General features: G+C 34.6%; 1 protein-coding gene across 10 annotated transcripts in view; it reads left to right on the top strand.

Annotated features, from left to right (window-relative positions):
• Nucleotides 1-26,568, top strand: part of PAM (peptidylglycine alpha-amidating monooxygenase) — a 121,103-nt gene that overhangs the window by 88,685 nt on the left and 5,850 nt on the right. For 6 of the 10 annotated variants that reach the window (XM_021543985.3, XM_077789994.1, XM_021543987.3 and 3 more), the window contains exons 14-23: nt 107-178; nt 414-485; nt 10,429-10,734; nt 15,340-15,469; nt 20,773-20,889; nt 21,343-21,415; nt 22,736-22,943; nt 23,575-23,775; nt 25,036-25,154; nt 26,149-26,248. In XM_021543985.3, the coding sequence (XP_021399660.1) occupies nt 107-178; nt 414-485; nt 10,429-10,734; nt 15,340-15,469; nt 20,773-20,889; nt 21,343-21,415; nt 22,736-22,943; nt 23,575-23,775; nt 25,036-25,154; nt 26,149-26,248 (1,398 nt within the window). The remainder of the gene's footprint in view (nt 1-106; nt 179-413; nt 486-10,428; nt 10,735-15,339; nt 15,470-20,772; nt 20,890-21,342; nt 21,416-22,735; nt 22,944-23,574; nt 23,776-25,035; nt 25,155-26,148; nt 26,249-26,568) is intronic. The other 4 variants (XM_021543992.3, XM_021543993.3, XM_031507317.2 and 1 more) reach the window with 2 other exon arrangements.

A 26,568-nucleotide genomic window follows, 5' to 3' on the forward strand; every position in this document is an offset into this window, starting at 1 on the left:
GATAAAAATACCATGTATTTGTCTCAGAAGGGCATTTTTTCCTTAGTAGGGTGCTAATTCCCTTCACATGCAGAGGTTAACATCATACTCTAAACCCATTTTTCAGAAGCCAAGGACAGTGATACAAGTTCTTTGCTTCAGCAGAACAAAAAAGAAGAGGAAAAAATTTTGGATCAAGGTATGCATTTGCTTATTTCTGTGTACATTTTTTATTTATAAATTTATTTCTACTTCTAATATAAATCTTAGTTTTTTTATTCTGGTTGTTTTAGTGCTGTGTTGTTCAATACAACTATTGTTTGTATATAAAAATGCCAAATGTTCATTTCTGAAGGGCATTTTTCCAAAGTAGAGGGCTATTCAATTTCATTCACATGCAAAGGCTAACATCATATCCTAAATCCATTTTTTAGAAACCAAGGATAGTGATGCAAGTTATTTGCTGCAGCAGGCCAAAAAAGAAGAGGCAGAGATTTTGGATCAGGGTATGTACTTGCTTATTTCTATGTCAAGTAAAGGACTCATTAATGTAAAATACTGGTAAAATGTATCATAATTTTTAATGATTCATGAGGTTTTTAATCTGTTTATATTTAATTTATACAATTTGCAATGTTCTGTAAAGCTAAGCGTTGCATGCTATATAAGAAATAATAAAAACAATTAGTTTACCACTGATCTCTAGCCTAATTTACTAATAGGTAAAATTTATTAGTGCATTTTAATCTCATAATGTTTTCCTGTTCTTTGTTTCATTTGCTGACAAAGGTTGTTATTTATTTGTATGTGCATGTATTCTGTATGTAACTATTTGCTAATAACACTACATTGATTTCTCAGTTTGTATTACCATGTGTATATTAGGGAATAATGTTCTTATGCTTCAGTCTTTGCTTCACATGCAAATATTGAGTTGAAGTTGAGTGCAGCTGTTTAATAGAGTATTTTTTTGTTATATTTGTGTATATATACGCATTACAACTCACAAAGAAATGTTTATAGTACTTAGCTGGCGGGAAAAAAGCCTATGACTAGTATAAAGATTTTAGAAATATTCAGAATATTATCTATGTTTCAGAAATATCTTAGACTCTACTTTTAAGTTCTTGTGAGTCATATACTGTTAGATAAAAATTGCGTCGGTATCAGGATTTTTCTTTAGACTAAGGGGAAGACCTACAGATTCATACAGTTTTCATTGAACAATATTGAGGTTCAAGGATTAAATTAGAGCACAATTACTTTTGCCTTTAAGAAGAGCAAAGATTGAACAGTGTTTAGAATTTTTAATAACATCTCCAAAAGGGGTTGGATTTTTTATGTACTCTGCTGTTTCTTAGAGTTAACTCAAATAGTTACGTTTTAGTTACATAAAACCAGCTTCTGGAATGTGAAACTGTCTTGAATGAAAGAACTTTGAACTATTAGAAGCAGTATATACAGTGGCATGTCTGATATTTATCTGGTTCAATTCAAGATGTATTTTTTAAGAAGGAAAAGCAATTCAATTTTTTTTTCCTGTTTCAGAGCAGAATGAGCTATCTGCTTACAAATTTACGTCAAAATTCATGCTGACAATCTGGTTTACCCTTATGTTACCAATAAGTGTATTAGCATTTGATCAAGGTTCTTGTTATATATATGTTTTATTGAATTCATTAGTGTTTGGAAAAAAGTGTTGAAGAAGGTCCTGCTGCTAAAATCTTTTTCATTTGTCTTTGAAATGCATTTTGAAGATGTTTCCGCAATGCGGTCTGGTTTGCTGAGAGCACTAGTTAATATGCATCCTCATCTAACCTGTTTCTATGGAAACACACAATTTTTTGTTCAGTTGAAATTACTTGGGTTCATGACGTGAAATACCAAAACACAGTAGTTGCTGTGAATTTAATTTCCTGTTCTTAATTGTTAGATTAAGATAAATTTCCCCATCATTTACAGGAGCCTGTCTTCAATTTTATATTGATACAGCTCTAACTTCAGTTGAAGCAAAACAACAGGAAAAAGCAGTTCAGGTTTGGTTTTATTTTTGTCTCCAAAGAGGGAAAGTTGAATGGCTGGCTTAGAAAGTAGGTTTTGATTCTGCAAGTGCTCCCCAGATAGACTGGAGAAACCAGGAGCTGAAAATGGTCTGCAAAATATTACATAGAAATTACATAGAAATTAGAGTCCAGTTTTGTGGAGCAAATCAATTTTAAGCAATGGTGTTGAGAATTTATCCATCTCCTCAAATAACTTCAGTGAGTAGGAACCAAATTTGAGCAAAACCTTTATGACGGGAAAATTCTAGTTTGAAGGAAGGAGGCAGTGGACCCTACATGGAAGCACATGCATATGTCCACTGGGGTTGAGGTCACTACACAAGTACTTCCTTTCACAGAGGTCAAAGACACAAGGCTTTCCCTGCTCTGGCATATTCTGTATGATAACCTTATCTACAAAGCACAGAGACACCAGAACTGAGTCTTTGATTAGTTCTGTTGCTGCTGAGCTGTTGCTCAGTAAATTCGGCCTTTGAAGAAAGCACACCAACAATTTTCCGATAATTCTGTGTTTTATCTTGCATGGATTTCTTTCTCTGTGATTTGTTATGTTTTAGCAGCTTTTCCCCTTCTTAATTTCAGGCAACTGAAATAAACACTGTTACCTCACTGTTACTTCAGTAAACTCTGAAATAGTTATTAAATTGTTGTGCTCCCATGGAGCTGATGCCATGATGATTTTTTGCCCTTTCTTTTTATATACATTTTATGTATTCTCAGTATTCTTAGCATACGTGTTTGTAATTCTTTAAGCCTGATATCTTGGCATAGTCCTGATATTCTGCTAGGCACAAACCCCAAACATTCTAAAGGCCTCACAGCTGGAGGCCGAAAGGCCTTTCACTATCTTGAGAAACCAAAACCCTCTCTTAGAACATACTTTGTAAACTGGATTCAAGCCCCATGTAGGGAAGAATGCTTTAAAATAAAGAAATGTCATGCCATTCATTTAAAATTCTCATTAAGGAACCTTTGTCAAATACACTAATCTACAAACTTTGTAAAATTATATATGCAATATACCATGTGTATGCATTTTGACATATTCCACCTTGACATATTATTGCACCTAAGGATCCTTATTAAATACCAAGATAACCCTTTTATCCCTTAACTGTGTTTGGCTCATAATTCTAGAACCAGAGAAAAGGCGTCAGAGGTACTTACTAACCTGGAGGTTAGAGATATGGCCAAAGAGACAATATTTATTGTCAGTACTCTTAAATCTACGTATTTGCCTCAAAAGGGGAAAACAAAAAAGTCTGCTATATGAAAGTATCTTCCTGCAAATAATGTGTATATCATATTAGCCTGAGCATAGAGGTACCTCCTGGTCACACAGATGATGCTTTTTATATCAGTACATCCAGGTGTTTTCATTGCTTTTACATTAAATTTTCAGTTTCGTCATCTTCACTCATCAGAGGCACATTAATAAACAATGCAAATATATAGAAATAAGCAGTAACTATCACAAAGTGAACCAGCACTCTGCATGAAGACAAAGCCAAATCTCTGTTAAAATTTAACTAAACTTACCTTAATAAAACTGACCTCATTATATAGTTTCTGAAACAGCAGTGAAGATTAACTTTTCATAGGAAGTCAATTATTGTAGGAAATGCAATTGATTTAAACATTTGGTGTATTGGAAAGTTTCCTGTTCCTGTTGAAGCATCAAGTCGCTAGTAGAATAAATAATGTGTATGTTTATTTTTTGTCCATCAATAGAAGTTTGATTAAATTGTGCTTAATAGATACAGAGGAGCAAAAAGAATTTGTTTGTTAGCGTTCATTATCTCTGTCATATGTCTTTACCTGTTGAAAAAATACCTAAATATGTTTCATTCTGCTTGTTAATCACTTTCCTGTAGCATAGTACAGTGTAGTGTAATTCAGGTTTGTTTTGGTATGCAAGCAGTGAAGCAGCCCTTGCTACTGAGAAAGTTTGCTGATGGTATACCTGAAAGCTTTAGGAACTTGTGCATATAAACAATAGGAGACTAGCTTCTTAAAAACAAGGAAAGTGTAAGACAGCTGATGGTTAATTGGCTGTCCAGTATTTAATGTTTTGACTGGCTAATGAATTGATATCTCATTTTGTGTGTGTTAGGTATAATCATAAACTGAAGCAGAAGTGACAAAGTTTTCCCACTAAAATTAATACAATAATTTGATTATATTTATATTATAAAATATATTTCATATATTAAACATAATTACATGTAATTATATTTAAATGGTTTAAAGCAAAATTCAAGGCTGGCTTGAGCTGAGAATTCACTAGCAGCATATAAACCAAAAGTTAGATTTCCCACATATATGGGAGAGAAAAGAGTTGAGATTGTCACTGTACTTCTGGTATTATATTTGCCATAGCACTTTAAAAAGTACATTTTTACTTCTCTCTGGCTTAGGGAATTTAGGCATTAGTACCAAAATAGTTTTGCTTCTGATGATGGAATCTGAATTGAGTCAAAGTTGCAGTTGCTCTCAGCACTGGTGTTGGTACTGTGAATACAGTGGGAATTTTTCCCTTATCCCTCATTGTTTCTTCATTGCCATGAGACTAAGTTACTATATGGAGTACTAACTTAGTTAATAATAATTTACTTGGAGTTCAAATGGGAAAATTCATTATAAAGGAACATAAGACCTTTCTTTTGCAGTGTCCCAGATAGATTCATGTGAGGTCCCTTTTTCACAGCTGAATGTGTTAACTGAAATCCCATTAAATCTCCTGTGTTTAAAGTAATACTGCAGTTTCAGTCAAGCATTCAGATGTTACCTTCTATAAAGCAGAGGTTCACATTTGCAGTCATTACAATTGCTGTCCTAGTGGTGAGATAGGTTGTGCAGAAAACACCTCATTGCATTTTTACCTTGTTGTTTTAGAGATTAAAATGTGTGTAGTGAGAGAAATAGTACACAACAGAAAGAAAATAATATGGCTCTGTAGTCTGTGGCAATTTGATGCTCTCTGCTTTCAGTGTGTTTTTCTCTAGACTTTTGCAGAGTGGTTCTAGGTAGCTAGGTAGTCTGATGTTGAGATCTGTTTTCCCAGTCTTTTAGGATATACAAAGCAAAGAACTGAAGCTAAGTCCTCATATAATGAGCTCCTTATGAAACTGACTGGAAATGTGGCTTGAATGTAAGGTGTGTAATATGATACAAAGTACCCTGTAAATTCACACTCTGAGAAGTTTCTAGGAGGATGCACAAAATTAATAACCATTCTGTTTGTCTAACAAAGTAACAGTAACCGTGGACCTTAATTTCGCAGTACAGGCTGAAGTACTTTAATGTAAGCATGTGTTTCATAAACAGAGATGATGGAATAAAAATGTTAAGAGAAATGTTTCTGTTCAGTTAAAATATTTTTCAGGAATTTTTGGAAAGGGAATCTTTGAATAAAATTAAATATACATATATTGTGATGGGCCACTGACTCTAGGAGGAACTTTCTTTGTAAGAAAGTTTAATATCATAATCTGTACAAAATGGGGTCTGGATAAAGGTTACACATAAATCTTCTATGTATTACCTGTTGGATGCTACCCCATCTTTTAATTATTTTCATTTATATAGTATACTTGCATTTGACTGCATATACACGTACACACACACACAGAAGTATTTTGCACAAGGTATTTGTTAGACAGCTGTGAATATTTTGCTAGGTTGTAGCTGAATCTGTGATGAGTTACATATTTTCTGTAAAGTTCTGCATTTCTTAGAATAGCTGGTTACAATAAAAATATATTGAATAGGATCTTTTTGCATCTGGGATAGAAATCTCTGGTTGATTTAAGTGAAAAAAGGAGATACAGCTCCTCTGCTTTCTGCTCTTTTGTTTTCTTAAGGGAAAAAAAAAAAAAAAAAAGAGGGGGAGATGTGAAGGGAGGCCTGCAATATCTTGTGGGCCAGGTGTTGCAAGGAAGAGGAAAGGAGAGTCAGCATGCAGGCAGGTCTTTAGTTTTTAAATAGTGTGAGTTTGTGATAATGTTACATGGTAAAGCCATGGACACAGCATCAATCAAGAAGATGATGAATTTTAATGCCAGCATGGGTTACATTTCTTTCTAAAATAAATGTTTTGTATAATCTATCCTTGCTAGTTTGTATGACTGTGAGAAAAGAGGGGAGTTTTATTTGGTAGGTGATTAAAAATCCTGAGGAGAAGCTTGAAACAGAAGACAAATTTGTGTTCCAGTATTGATGTGGGATGACAGTATTGAGACATTTTTAGATTAAGGCCAGATGTACAAGAAAATCTTCAGATGTTTTCAGGCTTTGACAACATGTTGAGGGCTCAGATTGTATTAGATCTCTTAAAGAGAGTACAAAAGTGAGGTAAAAGTGATTGAATTAAACCTTGGAAGAAAATGCTACTAAAAGATACTAGAAGTGATATATACTGCTAGGAAATTATAATTAGGGAGATTCAGAATAGCAGAGGATTTGCTTGCTCTCTCAACACTGAATGATGCTGCTCAAATTTGTAAATAAAAGATGAGCCTTTGCTTTGGTTAGGATAAGGTTATTCATAATCTTTAGAAAATCATCTTTGGCGCAGTAAAAAAAGGACCATCAGATCTAAGCAAAAAAAGAAAAAAAGGCAATTGGTTTCAGTTGCATATCTAAGCAGGAAAAGTGTATAATTTTTGTGTAAGCATGGAAAGAAGCCATTTTAAATTGAATGTTTTGGTCCTTACTGTTTGACTCTTGATTTATGTTCTCTGCCAATGTTGTGATTTTGTTTGTATGAATGTAAACAAAAACATTGTTCTGTGAAAAAGTTTCTATAGTATAGAGCCACCACAGGACTTTTATATTTACTGGAATATGCTTGTGCCTTGTTTCACTCTTGAGACGTTGGTATTGACAGCTATCACTTCTTACAGAAAGAATAGGCTGTAGGTGTTTGTAGCCAATTATCTTTTCCATAGGGGAAACTGCTGATAGCTTGCACGTAAGAAATACAAGTATCTTCTCTGAAAGTGACCTAATCAGGAAGCTTCTCAGAGTCTGCACTACTAGATTTCAGTTTCTTCAGTAAGATCAAGTTGTTGATTCATGCATGTCTTTGTCTAGTTATACTCAGGCATTCTAGAGGCCAGGCTGTCTCATCACAAACAAGACCAAGCATTGACCAAAGTTCCTTTCCTACTTAATATCTTCAGGCAAACACCACCTTCAACTGTTCCAGCTGGTACAAGACCACTGCAAATTAGTAACACAAGATCATGCTTTGATATTTGCTGGACATTGCTTTACAAAGAGCAGCTTTTACTCAGAATCAACATGAGTCTGCTCTTTGGTAGTTATGTCTAATAAATTTCGAACTATCTCTTAAAATTACACTGCTTACAAATTATTTGAATCTGCCTGGACCTCACAAGCAAAGCTGAAAAGAAGTTAGATGCACATTCAGAATTTGGAATTTCGGGTAGGGTTGCAGACCTTGGGTAATCAGCAAAATTAAATTCTTCACTTTAATGTCTTTTGTGCCTTTTAAATACTTTGAGTTCTGTCAAAATGCCAGAACATTGAGAGGACACTTCAGCCTAGTGCTTGTGCCAGAATTTTAGAGATACTGGTCACATATGTAGACTTCCTGGATATTTTTTGTTCTTTGTGTGTGTTGAAATTCCATATTCATTTTCTCAAACACATTCATTTAAGGAAAGGATCACAGTTTCATGGCACCCACACTTCTGACCACTTCTCTTCTCTGATGCACGCTCTTTTCCGTACATTCAGACAGTTCCTGAATATTTTTAACTGCTGTGGTTACAAAACCCCTGCTTAATGAAAGCTCCAACTCAGCTTGGAAAACACCTCATGTATGCTCATGGATAGTGACTGTTGTACTCAAACTGCCCCACTGTATACACCAGTGTTCAAAGGTTCGTCATATATCTTATGGTCATTGGCTCAGCTCTAGGAGAAAACCAAAACAGATCACCCTACTTAGACTTGAATCCCTGATTAATAGCTTCCATAAAGACCACTGACTTTTCATGAAAGCATCCAGCCCTAAAAATTACTCCCTGGACATATCATGTTTTTAAGTTGAATTCTCCTGCTCTCTTTTCTTCTTGTCCTCTATTGAGCCCTATCTTTTAACAGTTTTTTTGAAGAAGCTAATACCAGAACATGTAAACAAAATGTAAACAAAAGATCTTTTTTGTCTTTTTTTTTTTTTTTTTTTTTTTTTTTTTGAGTCAACAAGCAATATCTATTTTAGAGACTGGGTTAATTATTCTGTAACAACACTTGCAGACCGGAGATAGAACTACACAACTCAGCACTTTTGGCTGGAGCATGAAGCTGTCAAACTTCTTCACTCAAGTAGCATGAGCATATTAAGCTGTTAAGAGTTCTGAAACCTTTGTAACAACTGTAGTAGGTTGTTGTCCTTTTGCAGCCAATAATTACAAGGCCGTTGATTTGACAGTTGATATAGAACTAGGAGAGAATGAACTGTGCAAGGGTCATTAAACTTGCTTTAAAAAGGCCTGCAGTTTAAAATAATATCAAGCTTGTTTCTTTAGGGCGACTTCTCACGGCTACATTAGGGAGAGCAGTGCTTCTACCACTCAGACCTCTCATTGGAAATGAGTGCATATGGGTCCTCTATAGGTCTCCAGCCACAGATAACACCAAAACATGTGTTTTGTGTGACATTAATTTCATTTGCAAAATGTTGGGGAAGAAAAAGACCAGTGTAGAGTATTGTAATACCAAATGTTTCCTTAGTAAAGGGAATTTCAGCTGCATTTCTGCTTCAGCACCAGTTGATGGTTGCTTTAATAATTAAAAATCTTTCTCAGTGTAGATATGGTTTGTATCCAAAACTCCTGTGATATACTTTTGAAATGTTTGGATTTGTTTTCAATCGGTACTTGGACTTGTTAAATGACAGTATTAAGATAATGGAATGCTCTAGCTTTAAGAATTGAGTTGGAAGGAAATAATTCCTATTTGTTGTATAGCTTAATGATTTTGTCTCTTCTCTAATTTGCTTTTTTAATATCATTGAAATTGGCCATTACTTGAGTAATTATTTTCTGACAGACTGTGACATCTGGGATGTTTCATTTACAAGGGCAAGGAAGGTAATCCTATTCAAAATCATTGAACAGGGACTGTTTAATAACATGACAGATCCTCTAAGGTTCATTTTCAAAAGACTTAATTTCCTCTGTCCCAGGCTGCAGATGATGATTTCTGGTTTTGAATGGGGTTTTTTTGGGTTCTGATTTTTTGTTTGGTTCAGGGGTGGGGTGGGGTGGTGTTTGTTTCCTTTTGAAGCTTCATTATTTATAGTTTCACTTTTCCAAAAAAATTTCCTATATAGCCTGTCATAAAATAATATAATTTTTAAATTGCAAGTGATTTGGGTTTGAAATAAAAGGATACCTACTTGCAGTAACTCTTTAAGCACATTGAATGTCTCTTTCCACTCAAATGATGTAGTGGCATTTAATAGTACTGATAATCGTTTCAGGCAGCCAAGATACTTGGTTAATCAATTCTGTTTTCATGTTTTTTTGCTGTGAGCTATTGTTCTGGAATGTACTGAAATGTTTGTTGAATGCCTAAGAAAGTTGCAGTCATAACTTTATTGCTAGCAAGCACACTGAAAAGATCATTTTCCCTCCACTGCCAGATGATATAATAACTAAGGAATGTTGCTATTTGGAGTAAAAGAAGGAGTATAACCCAGACTGAATAAATAAAAGCAAATTTAATGGATCATGTGTTTTTTGGTGTTTTTTTTTTTTTTTTTACAGTGGGTGCTGTGGAATCTGCTTGTAAATGGAAATTCTGTATTCTTACAGCTTAAGTTTTTTATACAATTACAGACTTTAAAGAAATATGTTTTAAAAAATATTATGATTGTCTATTACTGTCTTTGTAAGTGAAAAATTTTATAAAACTATAGAATTTTCCCCTCTTTAATTTATAGCTCTGCAGTAGCCTGGCAAATCCAGATAATTCCATCATAAATATTCTTTTACTGAGATGTACACACTTTTTCCTTTCCCTTTTGCTTTAATTTTCCCTTCCTCTTTTTCTCTTGTTCCTTGTTCCCAAGAATATCTCTCCAGAGGTTATGATTTTTTGATGCCAGAGTGTCAGGTAAAAGTGAGCACCTATATGTAATTTAAAGTCAGTAACGTTTTGACTGAACCTTTTCATACTAGAACCTGCCTGGTTCGGTTCCTGAGGCTGAAACAGTTCCTCTTTGCTACTTTTGTCAATAACTGTTTGAATAACTTTGTTACATTATACCTTGCTGAAGCCTTCTAAAACTACTCCATCTGTTATAATTGGTTTATTTTCTCTTTTACTCTTATCTTTTCTCTTTTCTGTACAGGTGATTTCTATTCACTCCTTTCTAAGCTGCTAGGAGAAAGGGAAGATGTTGTACATGTGCATAAGCATAACCCTACAGAAAAAGCAGAATCAGATCTTGTAGCAGAAATTGCTAATGTAGTCCAAAAGAAGGATCTTGCCAGAGAGATCACAAATCATGATGAAAGGGACAAAGCTATTCTTGTCAGAGACAGAACTCAGAAATTTCACAGACTAGAGTCTACCTTGAGGCCGCCAGAGAACAGACATTTCTCTTTACAACAGTCTAAACATGGTGAGGGAGGCTGGGAAAACAAATATAAAGGAGGTGGGTTGGGGTTAATTTTATACAATGAAATGCAATGCAAGAGCTTTGATCCACATTAGCAAAATCTGAAGGGAATTTCAGTGGAGGCCTGGAAGTATTTTACATTATATTCTTCCTAAATATTGAAATGTTCTCCCCCTAATTTAGAGGTATTTCACTGGGGTTCTTTCCCCCTCCATGTGTGAAGAAAGAATGTGTGCTGATGGCAAAACACCAGTACTTCAGTATGATATTATTTTCTACTCTTAAGACCTCATCTTAATGATTTTATATTGGTTATGCTAAAACAAGGAACACATAGGATATAGTAGTCACAGGAAGTGAAGAATTTATTACAAGTAACTATTGTAAAATGGTTGCTGGAATAATCAGTACATTTTATGAGTTTGCTGATAACCTTGATCTGTCAGATACACAGTTTTATAAAATTTATTACTATAATTCTATCAGATATTTTTCTCTCATTCAGAAAGAGTAATCCTGAAAAATTCTTCAGAAGCAAAATTTTCTGCATATTGATTTCAAATTGGGCTTGACTCTCCAAATATTCTTGTACAGACAGTTTTATTGTGCTAGAAATATAATTAATTCCCTTCAGGTTTCTATGACAGCAGAAACCATGGAATTACTATGTTTGTTTTACTTGCATTTTGGTTTCTGTGATATTGACTTAGCCTTACTTGCTAATGTGGAAAGCCAGATAATGCAGCATGTGATGAGTATCTCATAACAGAAGCTGATATGCATGCATGAAAGCCATCTGTATCCATAAGCTGTAGTCACACATGCCAGCTTTTATGTTGTAACCACCCAGATTGATGTTTCCAAGTACTTTTGTACACATACATGTATCATCCATCAACCCTTTGATTTTTGTTTCAGTTCATAATGTTAGCATGTATTGCCTCTGCTTATAAGTCCTAGGTTTGTATTTAAAAGAAAACCAAAGATGAGGACTTGCCAACATTGTGTGATCCACTTAAATAAGAGCCTCTCAAATTATTGCTATAGGGACAAAAAACACACGTGGAATGTTACTATGTGCCTGACATATGTGTAAATCATAAATAATTCCATAAACCTGACTGGAATTAAATGTTCAGAAAAGTAATGTGGATACCGTTTTTGCAAAAACAGTTTGTTCATTTTAGACTAATAACATGTGGTGCATACAAAGAAAGAAGAAAACTCCTTTCTGTTTTCACTGATCCAGAAGAGGGAATGTCAGTGAGCTGAATAAACGGCTCAGTTTTACATACCTTATAGCATGAATTCTAGCTACAGAAAGTATTTTCTTGGACATATAGCCATATATTCATTTGGGGGTAATTTGTTGGTGGGGGACTAATTAATAAATGAACTTTCAAATTATGCAATTCTGAGGTATAGGAAAAAAGGAAACTGACATTTTCTTAATTAGCATTTTTGGGTGTGGTTTTTTTTATCTTAGTAATACCTTTAATTACAGAATTCCTGACCTGCAGAAACTGTCAGTACCATCTTTTGGTAAAAGAACTTTTGTAGCAATAAAATATTTAAGCATATATTTAGTATCTTATTAGGGAAGTTATTTACCTATTCAAAACAAAATCTTCCATAAGAGAATTTTCCTCCTCAGTTGAAGAAGTAAAGTTGTCTTGATTTAATGAAAAATTAAATTGTAAAAACCTTTACATATTGAATTGAAAAAATTCTCAATTTTCTTAGGGCAAGACTCTGCTGTTAAATTCATATAATTTAACTGTTTAAAAATCACCTGTATTAAAATGTTTAATATTTTTAGTCTTGCAAATATTCAATTTTTAACATGTAATTGCCCTGAAATACCAAATGGCTAATACAGTAAGTAAAGGTGTTATAAATGTTCAAACTTTACACTACTTCTCTTCCTGCACTGTGGTTAGCTTGTTAACCTAGACTGGTCAATAATCTGTCAGGTTGTTTAATATCACTGCAACTAGGACAATTATACCCTCTAAATATGTGAAATAATGTAATTCTCCAATTTTCAAAACTCCTTTGTGTATTGTTTAATTAGATTTATCAAGACTTAAATCAGTGCTCTGATGGCAGGGAGTGCAACATGACTTAGAGTTCACAAAGTTAAAAGCTAGAATGATCTTCGAGGAAATTCTGGATATTAAATTGCAAGTGTATCAAAAAAATAAGGCTTTAATCTTCTATTTCTTTAGAGACTTAATTGCATGTTCTAAATTTAGGTAATTCTTCCTTTTTTTTTTTTTTTTTTTTAAATTAACTACTCCAAGTTGAAAACTAGAAGATCTAGTACCTACTTTAGAGATCTCATTCACAAGAAAACTGATGATCTTGTTTTTTCTAAGTAATTATAAATTACTTCAGTGGGGAAAGTAATTTTCATTAGTCTCATATGAAACTGTTCTATGGACCCCTTATTCTTGTAGGGAAATAGTAATAAGTCTTAGATAAAGGAAGTCTAAATTTAGTGAGTTTTTGTAAAAAACTAGTTGCCTTGAGATAAACCTGTATATGGACTTGCAAAGGAAAAAGAAAATACAATACTAATTAACAAATTTTGGAAAAAATGTGATAAAATCTAAAGATTTTAGTGAGGCTGGAGCTCTTGTGATTAGATTGTATTTCCCTGTACATTTTATTGTTTTGATCTGTCAGAAATCTTTCATTTCTTTAAGTATAAACATTTTATATTTTATAGTATGTGTCTTCTGAGAGACTAGATAGAGGCCAAAATAGAAGTCCTATGTTTAGCCTGTTATTCTTTCCAGATTTTTGAAAAACAGTTCAGAGGCCTCTGTAACGTGAAACATAGACAAGCTTTCTGAAATTTAATATAAAGTGATATTGGATGAGCAAGTGAGGAGGCAGACACTCAATTTCCATTCTCTTATTCCTTCCAAAATCCAAACTTCTGTGAATAAGCCTGGCACTGCACCCACTGTAATCAACTCAGCTCTACAGAAGTATGAATATGTATAATTTTTTTAAACAGCTTTTTCTTTAGTTTGCAGCTTTTGTTCAGCTAAAATTTCTACAGGGCAGGATTTCTTGTTTTAGAAATTTCTGATTACTGTTCTGGATACACTGCAGTTGCTGATAGCTTTTAGGTTTCTTTTGGGTCACCTACTCTAGCTTTTGATATTGCAGTCCAAACAGGTAAAACATCTCCTAGTCTACAGTAGGTTTTCAGCACGGGTTTCATATTTCTTGGATAGGTTATAGAGAATGACTTTCCTTCCCCTGCATTCCTGTTGTTCTTTCTCAGACTGTATCTCTTCCAAGTGAAATGCAAGGGGAGGGTATTATCAGGTCAGATGGGTTGCACAGGCTTAAAGATTTTTTACATTGTTTCCCATTAATTTTGCCTTACATTGGAAAATCACTTCGGGGTGAAGGTGAGCCCTTGGGTGCTGTGTTTTCAGGTCTGTGATCTGCCCTCTTTCAAAGCAGGATGCCTTGGCATTTTGTGAATTTGGAAATCTTTTTCACATGCCTAGATGGTACTCCAGTGATTGGTGTTTAAGATCAGAGCAGAACTCACAAACTCTGGGTGAGCTGAAAGTTGCAAATTAAAGCATGGTTGCTTTCAAACACACTGATTATTAGTGAGGTGGCTCCAGTTTCACATAACTTCAATGAAATTGCTTCTTACTTGCCTTCAGTTTGGCTGTATGTGCCTACTTGCTAATTATGCATTGTAGAAATACCTGAATTATGCTCAACAAATCAATTTCTGAAGAGAAGCAGTCGTGATTTTCCTAACATGTAGAAGAAATTTTAGAATTTTTCTTTCTATTTTATCAGAATTAGTGAGATCTCTTTTGCCGTTACATTTTTTATTTTTGATAATCTGGTTCATTTGTCTCTTAATACACTGTCAGATCTGCACAAGAGCAATCTCTTTCTAGTAGTATTTAAGTAGGTGATCTGTGAGAAATTAATCCTTGCAGTCAACTCTCCTCAACTTTTTAAATATTGAACAGTTTGTGCCTTTTATCCTTGTCAGTCTACTTTTACATAAGAGAGATTGAAGAGACCATACTTATATCTTTTAATGTTAATCTCTGAAACTAAATTTCTCTCCCTTAGTTAAGACAAGTACAAGAAGTCTTCTTTTCTTAGTCTTAAAAGCTTTAATAGGAAAAAAAGGAAACATGATTCACCTTCCACATATTTAATTTAGTGATTCATGGTATTTATTTATGCATTTTTAGTCAAACACTGATAGTTAATATTTAAATTTTCCTGCTGATTTCAGTTGTATATTTTTGTAATTTTTCAGTGTAGAAAGTATTTACAGAGCTTCTAAAACTTCTAGAGTATGTATACATGTGTCCTTATAAGTTAGAGAAAAGAATAAAGCCAAAAGCAGTTTTGATATTTCTGTCATCTACACAGAGTAGGTTGCCAGTGCTTGTGCATGCTTTTCTGTGTTAAAACTATGCTTGGAATTGAACTTCAATTAATTCTGCATGTAAGAAAATGTCCATGTAATTCCCAACAGTCTGTACCAAATGCCAGTATCCATATTTGAATTTTTGTAATAAATATGCTACATTATTATATTTTTGTTTTTTTATATTTTTAAAATTTTATTTCTTTGGTCAGATTTCCACATAGAAGAGGCTGTGGAGTGGCCTGGCTTAGACCTCAAACTAGGCCAAGTTTCTGGGTTGGCTCTGGACCCTGAAAATAACCTAGTCGTCTTCCACAGAGGTGATCGAGTTTGGGATGAAAAGTAAGTAGAGACCCTTGCTGGATGGTGAGTTAGAAGGTTGAATTCCTGTGTGCTGTTTATATACATTCTCAAGGAAAGACAGTTTGAAGTTCTTTTACCATGTAAAAATCCAGTTTTTTGGCTGAAAGTGCCTTTCAGAGACTCAGAATAGAAATGGTGACTGACAATTCAAGATGATGAGTTATTATGTCTTTAGACAGTAAGAATGTGTCTCTAGAGGAAAAGAACATAGTACATTAGGTCTTTAAACTGTATGACCACATTAGTATGATATTCACTGAGAGTAATTATCCCTAGCTATCCATGTGTCTTAGCAGGAATAATTAGCCTGGGTGAATAATGTTTTTGTATGGTATACTGCAATTAGTACTTGGGTTTAAGACATGCAAAGCTGTGTCCATTCTTCTTTGTGTTTATGTACACTGAAAAAAAAAGGGATTGTTACAAGGTACTCTCTCAAAACAAACTTCATTCTACTCACTTGATAACATTTACTACATTTAGCATCACTCAAACCAAAAAATGTCTGAACTCTAGAATGGTGGTCCTTCTAGTATTTGTAGAACTACATAGTCAGAGGTATATTATTTTAAGAACAGAACTATAGAAGTATATTTTTTTAAGAAAAGAGGCATATTATCTTAAGAACAGAATTAATTCTAGAAGAGCACTATCTTTATTTTTACAGTGTTGTTGTGTCTTTGATTTTTAAAATTGTGTATGTGTTTATATGGGTACTTTTGAAATTGCAAGAGAATACTGAAAGAAAGTAGTACAAGTCTGTAATATGTTATGTGGTACCTTTTTTAAATATACCCTTTAAAAAAATTGTTTCTTTTTATTTTGTCTTTTTTTTAAACATCTGTTATCCATATATATGGCTGTAAGACCAAAGGGTAGGGCTATTTTCAAATCCTGATGAATTAATTTAAAGATAACATTGTGTCAGAAAAATAGGAGAGAATTCTGAGCATTATGATAACAAATTATGCTTAGAATAGTGTTTCATGAAAGAAAGTTAAGTTACTTAGGTTTCAAGAAAAATAACATAATGCAGCAGATAAGGCAATCACTTGTTTCTCATACAGTGTTCTCATGCGTTAGTGATGTCTCCTGCTCAAGTGTATATAAATACAGACTAAAGGATGCATTATACAACTTGTATTACTCAGACTTCAAGTATTGTATAAAAGCTGTTTTTTCATACTCCCACTCAGGAACAAGTGCCATTCTTTGTGTTGTTGAATAACAATTTTTTTAAATATTTGAAAATAGGCTGGTCCTTTTAAAATACATATTTTTGAATGTCTGGCAATTGAAGTATCCAACAATCCAGAGTGCAAAACTTGAGTTTGATATCCCACAGTATTGGGAAAGCCTACAGTTTTTAAACAAAAGAAAATAAATTAACATTCCCTAAAACAGAAGATATGCATGATGAATCAACCATATTGAGAGACAGATAGACTTCACCATCATTATGCTGTGGCTGCAGAAGATTAGAGTTGTGATACATAGTCTGGAAATCCATGGATGTACCGCCACTGCTCAGTAACACTACACATGGCCTTCCATAAAGATAACTAATCATTAAGTCCTAGTTCTTGAGGGGTTTTGTTCCTAAGTCTTACCTCTTTTTCTTTTTGTGGAGCATAGCTAATCAATGTATAGGAAATCTAGTGTTGATAGGGACACTTAAGTCAGCTGAACTAGAACTCTGTAGGCCTTTTATTTAGAGTACAATGATTTTAAAATGTATTTTGAAAACATGCCTGTTGTTAAGCTCTTTTTCCACATCTTGTGGCATGGAAAAGAGGCACACACAAATGTGCTCACCCAGTCAGCCTTCCCTTTTTATCTTTGGTTCATTAAATTTGAGGTCCCTTTCATGTGTTGTGATGAAAAAGGAAGGAGTAATGGGTGTTCTCATTTTTCAAGGAAAAAGAAGATGTTTGGAAGGGGTTCATCATGACAGTTGTATGGGGGGAGGCATAAGAAGTTATCAGACTTTTAACTTTTATCATTAGGTGCAAATACACAGTTAATAGAATATTCTTTACATAACTGTAAATGGGATAAATCAATAGCTTGAAAGCCCAGAATTTATTTTCTCTTTCAATGCTTCACCACCTTAGTATAGAAGCAAATAAAAACAATTTGCGCTGTTAGGCTATGCACAAATATTTCCAATGCATTATTAACAGGTGTCCCTGTTGAGTCAGGGATGGGAACAAAAGACTCCAGTCTTCAGAAGGTGAAAGGAAGGTGTTTAATGGAGAATAGCACATCTTTTATAACCCAACTTGCTAAGCTAAGACTTGATTGGTCTTAGAGTAAAATCCTCTTGCACTGTTGGTGAACCAAGAATAGCACACTCTGGAAAATCGTATCAATAAACAGCCTGGGCAGTTTTAATTCTTTCTCTGAGCTTTCTCACAGCTTCCCAGGAAAATCTTGGGAGAGTTGTGTCTCTTTTCAGAGGCTATGTGATTACCACAAACATATGCCACAAAAGCTGGATCCTCATTCAGCTCAATATAGTTGGTTGAATGATCTATGCTGTTGCAAAAGGTAACTTCAGTCTACTTTAGAGCACAAAGGTATGCTTTAGAGCACAATGATAAGCCCTGTAATACAGTAACAGCTTTGCAGTTGCTGTAGCATTCCTTCAGCATATGATTTTTAAAAAATAATCCTCTTAAATAATTAAGATTTTTCTACAGCGTGGTAGTTTCAGAGCAGTCTTTGCTATTAGCAGCATATATTGTGTAGAATGAAAAAAATTAAAACTATTCGGCTGGCTAAGCAGTGAATCAGTTGGATGTTATTTTGCATTTTGTGATGAAAAATGTATGCTATTTATTCAATTTATAAAGAACGTACTAGAGAATATCAGTCACATTCTTGTTAATGCATTCTTATCAAGGTAGGCAGACTGACACAGTACTACAATGGGGATGGATATTGATCAAGAATAGACCTCAGGGTTGTGCTTTCAGAGGTTCTGAGATCAGGTGGTCTGTCTAAATTTACTATGTAGTCCAAAAGAAGGATACTAGATTTTTATAAGAAATTGTCTGCATTAGTGTGGAGTGGCCAGATGAGAAGTGGAAACATAACTGTGGAATTAGAAGTAGTAGATGTGCAGAAGGTTTTATTTGTCCTTCAGTATCAAAGTGCAGAACCTATCAGGAAATAATGTTTTAGAGCAATATGATTACTGTGTTTAGTTGTTCTCTTTGTGTGGTTTTGGTCTTGCTGCTTTTAAGCTGTAAGTATTGTTTGTGTTCTTATTTATCAGTTAAAACAAAGGAACATTGCCTGGAAATTAATCTTAAGCACTGGAAGAAAAGAGTGACTACGATTTTGTAGCATTCTAGTCATCCTCCTAGAAAAGACATTTGACAGGGAGAAGATGAACTTCTATAGACTCAAGTTCACTAGAATTTCTCTGCATACCATACAATCTCTTGTTTACACTGAAATCACTTAGTTCCCAGAAGAGCTGGGAATAGCAGGAAATACTTAGGCATCTAGACAGCACCATTACTAAGAATCAAAATCATAACAAGGAAAGCCAGTAATTACTTTTAGTCTAGATAGTCAGTTCTGCAGATACAATCATGTTTTCAATGGGGCTTGTTTTGTACTATATCTACCATCACTAAGATCCTTTTCTTTGATTATTTGTGTAGATTTTCTGCAGTTAGCTATGTACATTAAAAATAAGATTAGTTCAGTCTGTCCATTGTTGATGCTACAGTTTGGTAATCCATAGCTAGAGCAAGCCCTTATGAGTGTTAGACTCCTTTTAAAATAAAACTTCAAAATGAAGAGAACTTGTCATGGCAGATTACTGTCATGAACAGTAAAGAATATAACAGCACCTGCTGAATGATGTTCAAACAAGAAGGTACAACACCAGTATAGGCTTTTGTATGTCATTACCATTTATCCATTCTCTCCGTCTTCATGATGGCAGAACTCTGGGGAGAGTTTTAGTAGCTTTCACCATTCATAGTCAAAAAGATTATTTTGACATCAGACTTATTTCTACCAGAAATTCAATAGTTACAGATGGTTACTATATACAATGGTAGTATCTAAATATTATTTTTTAATCATAGCCTATGCAGAAGCTTAAACACATTCTGTATTGATTTTTCTGGTTATATATACAGCCAATATTGCTTTTCCACATTAAATATTCTAGATATATAAATATTTAATGTTATGAATATGTGAGACTGTTAGAACTGTACAATATATAGTTTTAATAGCTTTATTCATAGCCTTCTCTGTGACTACAAAGTATATTCTTGTTTACCAAGTAACATCAATCAGGGCTGGATTTCTCTTGGGATTAACAAATGGATTTTAAAAAGTGAATGCAGGGAATGGGCCTTGTATTCATGCATTTTTCATTCACATCAAACACCATGCACTAACATCTAGCCTGAAATGTTGTTCAAAATATTTTACAGTCTGTTTACCTTCACTAAAAGCTGAACATATATTTTAACAGGTTAGAGTAAGAGTCTTTGTAAGGATACAGATAACGATATTTTTATTTTTTGGAAGCATATGAAAATTTCATTCCTAGTAAATGTCCTCTGGAAAGTTTATCCTGATTCTTAATGTATGAAATAGTGAGATGTTCAAATGTTTTTCTGAATATATTCCATGTACCCTGAAAATTGAGTGCAATATTGTGGGATTAGGAGGAATGCATAGAATATCCTATAGTCTTGTGTAAGCACACTGTGAAAAGGATAAGAACTGTAAGAACTGAATGTTGTAGTAGTAAGCTCTAGCAATATACTGAACTGCATATGAAAAAAATATAAAGCAGAAGACACACAAATATGCACAGACTGCCTTAGATGGTACAAAGTATACCTGGTTGTACTGGTAGGTATGGCCTGATGATTCCCTACATTTTTTTCTTAGGCTATATTGCTGAATTTCTCATTTTTGGGTTGCCATGACAATGAAATTATTTTTAAAAATAATTTGAAAAGGGGTTTTTACTTTCTTGCTTTAGGACTATCTTTAATTTTTGCTGTGTTGATTTGGTGCTCCTTTAGTTTAGAAGTCATAGCCTCAGTAGAAAATGCAGACATGCAACAGTATTAACTCTTACAATCATACAGTGATGTAATAAGATTTATATTTAAAGAAAAAATGAAGCAAATAATCCCACACTGGAAACTGAACTAAAAAACTTAGCTTTAACTTGTGTGTATATTGTTCATTAGTAAAACCTTCTAATGCTGGCTTTCAATTCAACTGTTTTTGTACAGTTCTTTTGACAGCAAATTTGTCTATCAGCAAAGAGGACTTGGACCAATTGAACAGAACACAATTATTGTTTTGAATCCAAGTAATGCAGAACTGCTTCATTCCACAGGCAAAAGTCTGTAAGTTGGGTTTCCTTTTTCTCTTACTAATTAAACTAATATTTCCATACTAAACTCATTTTTATGTGTTTTATATTATGTTTGTGCATTTATATACAATTATGTAGCTGTAGCCTGAGTATCTTCAAGTAAGTAAATAAACAAAGTTTATTTTCTAACATTCCATATAATTGCATCTACCAGCCAGATTAACAGAAGTGAATATTGTACATTGTCCTTGTAGATGCTAAGGTAGCCTGAGTGAGATATCTGAGATCAACTGAATTTCATAACTGAGACAGTCTTGTCAAGAAAATTCTGAGCTGTAAAGCTGTATTTTTCATTAAATGCTACATGTAGTTAGTATGTACAATGTTTGTTTTTAATCTGTAGATAAAAAATGAAATCTTTGCATCTATATCATTCTTCCAGAAAAATGATTTTAACTTCATTCTTCTACATTTATGCTTGCAGATTTTATTTACCACATGGATTGAGTGTAGATAAAAATGGTAACTACTGGGTCACTGATGTAGCTCTTCATCAGGTATGTTTCTGAATATTTAGCATCAGGACCATAATATTTTGCTTAAAAATATTTTTTTATTTTCCTAGAGATTTGACATACATTGCCTATCTAGGCCTGTTTAGAATAACATTAAGAATGTGCCTGCAGAAATTCACCCCTATTCATGGAATATAGTTGTGTTGAATAATTTGCTACAAGGACATAGCATGTAGAAATAATAGAATCGTAAACTCAGACCATGGAATCATGGTCTGAGTTGGAAGGGACCTTAAAGATTATCTCGTTCCAGCTGCCCTGCCATGGGCAGGGACACCTTCCACTAGGCTAGGTTGCTCAGGGTGCCATCCAGTGTGGCCTGGAACACTTTCAGATGTGGGACAGCCACAGCTTCTCTGGGCATCCTCACCAGTGTCATCATCAATCTTGTGGTAAAGAACTTCCTTCTAATATCTAATCTAAACCTACTCCTTGTTTGAAGTCATTCCCACCTGAATGGGGAATTCTGTCACTACATGCAGCTGTAAAAGGTTAATTTCCATCTTCCTTGTGGGCTCCCTTCAGGAACTGGGAGGCCACAGTTAGGTCACCCAGAAGCATTTTTTTCTCCAGGCTGAACAGTTCTAGTTCTGTCAGCCTTTCCTCATAGCAGAGGTGCTCCATTCCTCTGCTCACCTTGGTGCCTCCTCTGGACTCTCTCAGCAGCTCCATGTCCTTGCTGTGCTGGGACCCCAGAGCTGGAGGCAGCTCTGCAGGTGGGGTCTCACCAGAGCAGGGCAGAGGGGCAGAATCCCCTCCCTGCCCTGTGCCCACGGGGCTCTGGGTGCAGCCCAGGACATGGTTAACCTCTGGCTGTGAGCACACATTACCAGCTCATGTTGAACTTCTCATCAGCCAACACCTTCTCCTCAGGGCTGCTCTCAATTCCTTCTCCTCCCAGCCTGTATTTGTGCTTGGGATTGCCCCAACCCAGGTGCAAGATCCTGCACTTGGCCTTGTTGAATTTCATGAGGTTGTCATGGAGCCCCTCTCTCCAGCCTTTCAAGATCCCTCTGCAATTTTCTTCTATGTCTTTTGCATATTGATGCACTTAAATCTATGAAGTAAAACTAAATTGTTTGCTTTGTAATGATGGGAAATTTGTATTTTAAGCAGAAGTTTCCTAGAATCAGGACTATTGAAAACCTAATAATAAATATTATGGCAAATATATTAAGATTATGTTTGATATGTAAATTTATTTTATACATAGTGGTAGGAGTTTTTCCCTAGGCCATCTAGGTCTCAGGTTTCACCTTCCATAACTGAAACTTCTTTTCTTTTCCTTTTGACTGAAAAAAGGTTTTCAAACTAGGAGCCAATGACAAAGAACCATTACTGATCTTAGGAGTACCTTTGCAACCAGGCAGTGACAAAAATCATTTCTGTCAACCAACTGATGTGGCCGTGGACCCAATCACTGGCAGCATTTACGTCTCTGATGGTTACTGCAACAGTCGGATTATTCAGTTCTCTCCAAATGGACTGTATGTGATGCAGTGGGGAGAAGGTACAGTCAGGGCTCTTGGTGCTTTACCATACTGCTGTTACCACAAACTTATATTGCTGATATTACTATTAGTTTTTTAAAATTAATTTCTATAACTGAAATACCTTCCAGGTGCTACATGAAGTTCAGCCTTGTTCTTGCATCCAAATTTTCTCTTTGCTTTTCCTACTTGTAGTGGTTATATATTTCCTAAAAATAAAAAGTGGGGGTTTGTTACCTTGTTTTCAGAATAAATATTGTTGTGTCCTATTTTGTCAAGAAAATATTCTGACTTTCATAAAGCCTTTTTTTTTTTTAACACGTAAGGAAGGAATCATTTTTTGCCAGATTTATGCTGTAATTTCATCTATTTTAAGTGCTATGAATAATTATATTTCTGTCTGACTCAGATCTATGTATCACTGTAACAATGTTGAATATTCCCAGGAAATTGCAAATTCTAAATTTGGGATTTGTAAAGAAAACACAGTAGGCTACTGTGAGTTATATACCTAAATGCTAGGAAGAGAGCAAGCTGACCCTAATCTTCCCAGGGTTACATTGCATTATGTGGCATACTGCTGTTTCTAAGTAAAACCAATAGTTTCAGTGTGTACTTTGACACAAACTTGTGGGGGTTTTTTTGTTGCAGAGACTTCTATGGGCAGACCCAGGCCTGGGCAGTTTTGTATCCCTCACAGCTTAGCCCTGATCCCTGACTTAGGTCAGCTGTGTGTTGCAGACAGAGAAAATGGTCGAATTCAGTGCTTTAGGCTGGAGACTGGGGAGTTCACAAGAGAGATCAAACACAAAGCATTTGGAAGAGAGTTGTTTGCAGTTTCATATGTTCCAGGTAATCTTTTTTCTTGTTCTTGATATTTCAAGTAGTTGTTTTGTGCCAGGATGTCAGTGTTATTTCCTGAAGTGCTAATGTGTTATCTTAGGATGAATATTAATTATCTTTTAGAGTAGTCCTGATGCAATGGAAAATTTGAGAACTACTTGTTTTCCTGCTTGTGGATGAGGGAAGCTTGAGTCTAATCTCTGTTTCTAAAAAATGACTGATTACTCCCTAAATGTGATGTCAACAAGTAGACAATCTTGCTGCTTCCTGGTGACTACACAGTTAATCAGTAAATAATGAATTATTATTAATAGTAACGTTTCTAAATATTAATTTTGAACTCCATTGAAGAGAGCAAAATTAAGACCAAATGAACAAGAAGGGTTTTTTGTTTCATGAAATCAGAGAGCTGAAAGCAAACAGAAAACATTGTGATTTTTAATATCACAGCCTGGTTAAAATTACTCTATTAAGTTTTGGGATTAGAATTTTAGATACCTATACTGAAGGTAAGGTAAATGTTAAGAACTGGATGAGGAATTTTGGCATGCTGGGCTCCTGATTCCTTAATACTAAATTTAATATCATGTTTCTCTCTTTTGCATCTTCAAGAATGTAAAAAATGGCTGTGCTGGATGAGAGGCTTGATATCTGTGTGTCTCTGACAGTGGAAAGAGGCATTCTGAGAGTGTGTGTAAGCTTGGTTGCATTTTGTAGTCATTCCTCTCCTATTCACCATGCATCCACAAACCCTTTATTTAGCAGTTTTAGGAGGTGACCTCTGATCTGTTCATCATAGCATCTTTCTACAGACATATTGCCCATAAATTCTAATCCCGTTTCAAACTGATTTGTGTTGTCTAATCCTCAAGTCCCCTTTCACATTTTAACCTTTTGTGGTCCCACTTACTCCCCATCTAACTTTCTTCCTTTGATGCATTGAAAGAACTTTCTGCTATCAGGTCAACCATCCGCAGCACAGCATTCTTGAGATTATTTTTTAACACCTTCACATTTCTTTTGCATTTAAACTATATGTAAAATAATTGCCTTGCTGGTTCTTCTTATATGAATTAAGTGTGCATCTCTTAAATGACAAAGTTTCAGTGAGTTATACCTCACTTAACTTTCCTCTTGTAGTTTAGCTTCTTGTTATCTTTTTGTCTCTCTGTCTCTCAGACAGCCTTTTTTCATCTAAACTATTACAGCTCCATCTTCACTGCAGTTTGCTATGTGTGGGGTCTTAAGGCAGATCTAATGTTGTTGCAGGTGGTCTCCTCTTTGCAGTTAATGGAATGCCCTATCCTGGAGAGGTGGAATCAGTGCAAGGATTTGTGATGAATTTCTCTACTGGAGAAATAATTGATAATTTCATTCCACTTAGAAAGGTAGAGTACTGCACAGAGTGCCTTTTATATACAATTATATATATGAGAACATTAGGAATGTTTTACCTTTCCAACTTCCATAAGAAGTTGGAAAATTGCTTATTGCTGGAAATAAGATGCTTTATAATGTAAGGTATTCAAAAGGAATTATTTATAGTACTGAATAAAAATGCTAGTATTTTGGGTATTAGCTTCTACATGTGGTACACATCTGAAAATTATACTATCTTCTAGATGATTCCTACAGATAATATCTTCAAGTAGGATAAGCCTATTTATTACTGTCATTACTGTTCTTAAAAGTTAATTTAAGAGAATAAAGAAGAAATTGAAAGATTCATATATTTAGATGCTAGTAATTTGTAAAAGAAATAGAGCTCATTCCTAAGCAGAAATAATATGCAACTGTATGGTTATATCCCTCTTTACAGAACACTAGTGAGTATGTTAAGGCTAAGTGTTCTTCATGCCCTATTGTACATAAAAATTGTGGATTTTTTTTAATAGTTTCTATATATTGCCTTAGATTAAAGAATGAATGTTAATATTCCCACTTATTGGTACAACATACACTTTTTATTTGCAATCCAACTTTAAATTATATTGAGAGTTATTCTTTTCTGAGTATAGCAAATAGCTGTTTTTCATATGAACTTTAACAAAAACTAAATGTGTAGGCTTCAAACCAAGATTATTTTTGAAAATACATATTTCAGCAGATAAAGTGGAATATAATAGTATGAATAGAAATAATATTAGTATATTTTTTAGCATTAATATATGGAATAATCTCTATGTTGTTATCCCTGGAGAAGGCAAACATTCAATAGAAATGGAATTCCTTTCATTTCACACATTTGGGTTTCAAACCAGCACCTGCTGCATTTTCCAGTCTAAAGAAGGATTGAACATGACCAGGCTCATGATAGGTGTTAAGGGGGCCTTCTGAAAGCATAGACACTTCAGGCTAATCTGTGACTGCTTATCTTCACAGAGCTTTGAGATGCCACATGATATTGTTGCTTCAGAAGACAGAACAGTATTTGTGGGAGATGTTCATGCCAAAGCAGTGTGGAAGTTTGTATCTGTGGGAAGTATGTTCTTTTTGTTCTTAATGTCCTAACTTCACATTTTGTACCTTCAGATCAGTATCACTTATCAAGAGCCTAGTGGCATAATGAGTGATTTAAAGTGCACTACAAGCTTCACTTGCAGCAGTTGTGTGCTGCTGCTCAGTTTTCATTAAAAGACTGTTCTTCAGCATTGTTGTGTGCTCTGTCAAAGAAGAGTCCTGGGCACACCAGTTTGTCACAGAAGGAATCAACATGCATTTACCTTACACATCCTTTGTCAGTAACAAAAAAGTAACTTAAACAAAAGTGTTACTCTAGTAATTTCAGTGTATCATTTGCTG

This window comes from Lonchura striata, chromosome Z, assembly GCF_046129695.1.
Source record: "Lonchura striata isolate bLonStr1 chromosome Z, bLonStr1.mat, whole genome shotgun sequence".
Lineage (NCBI taxonomy): Eukaryota > Metazoa > Chordata > Aves > Passeriformes > Estrildidae > Lonchura > Lonchura striata.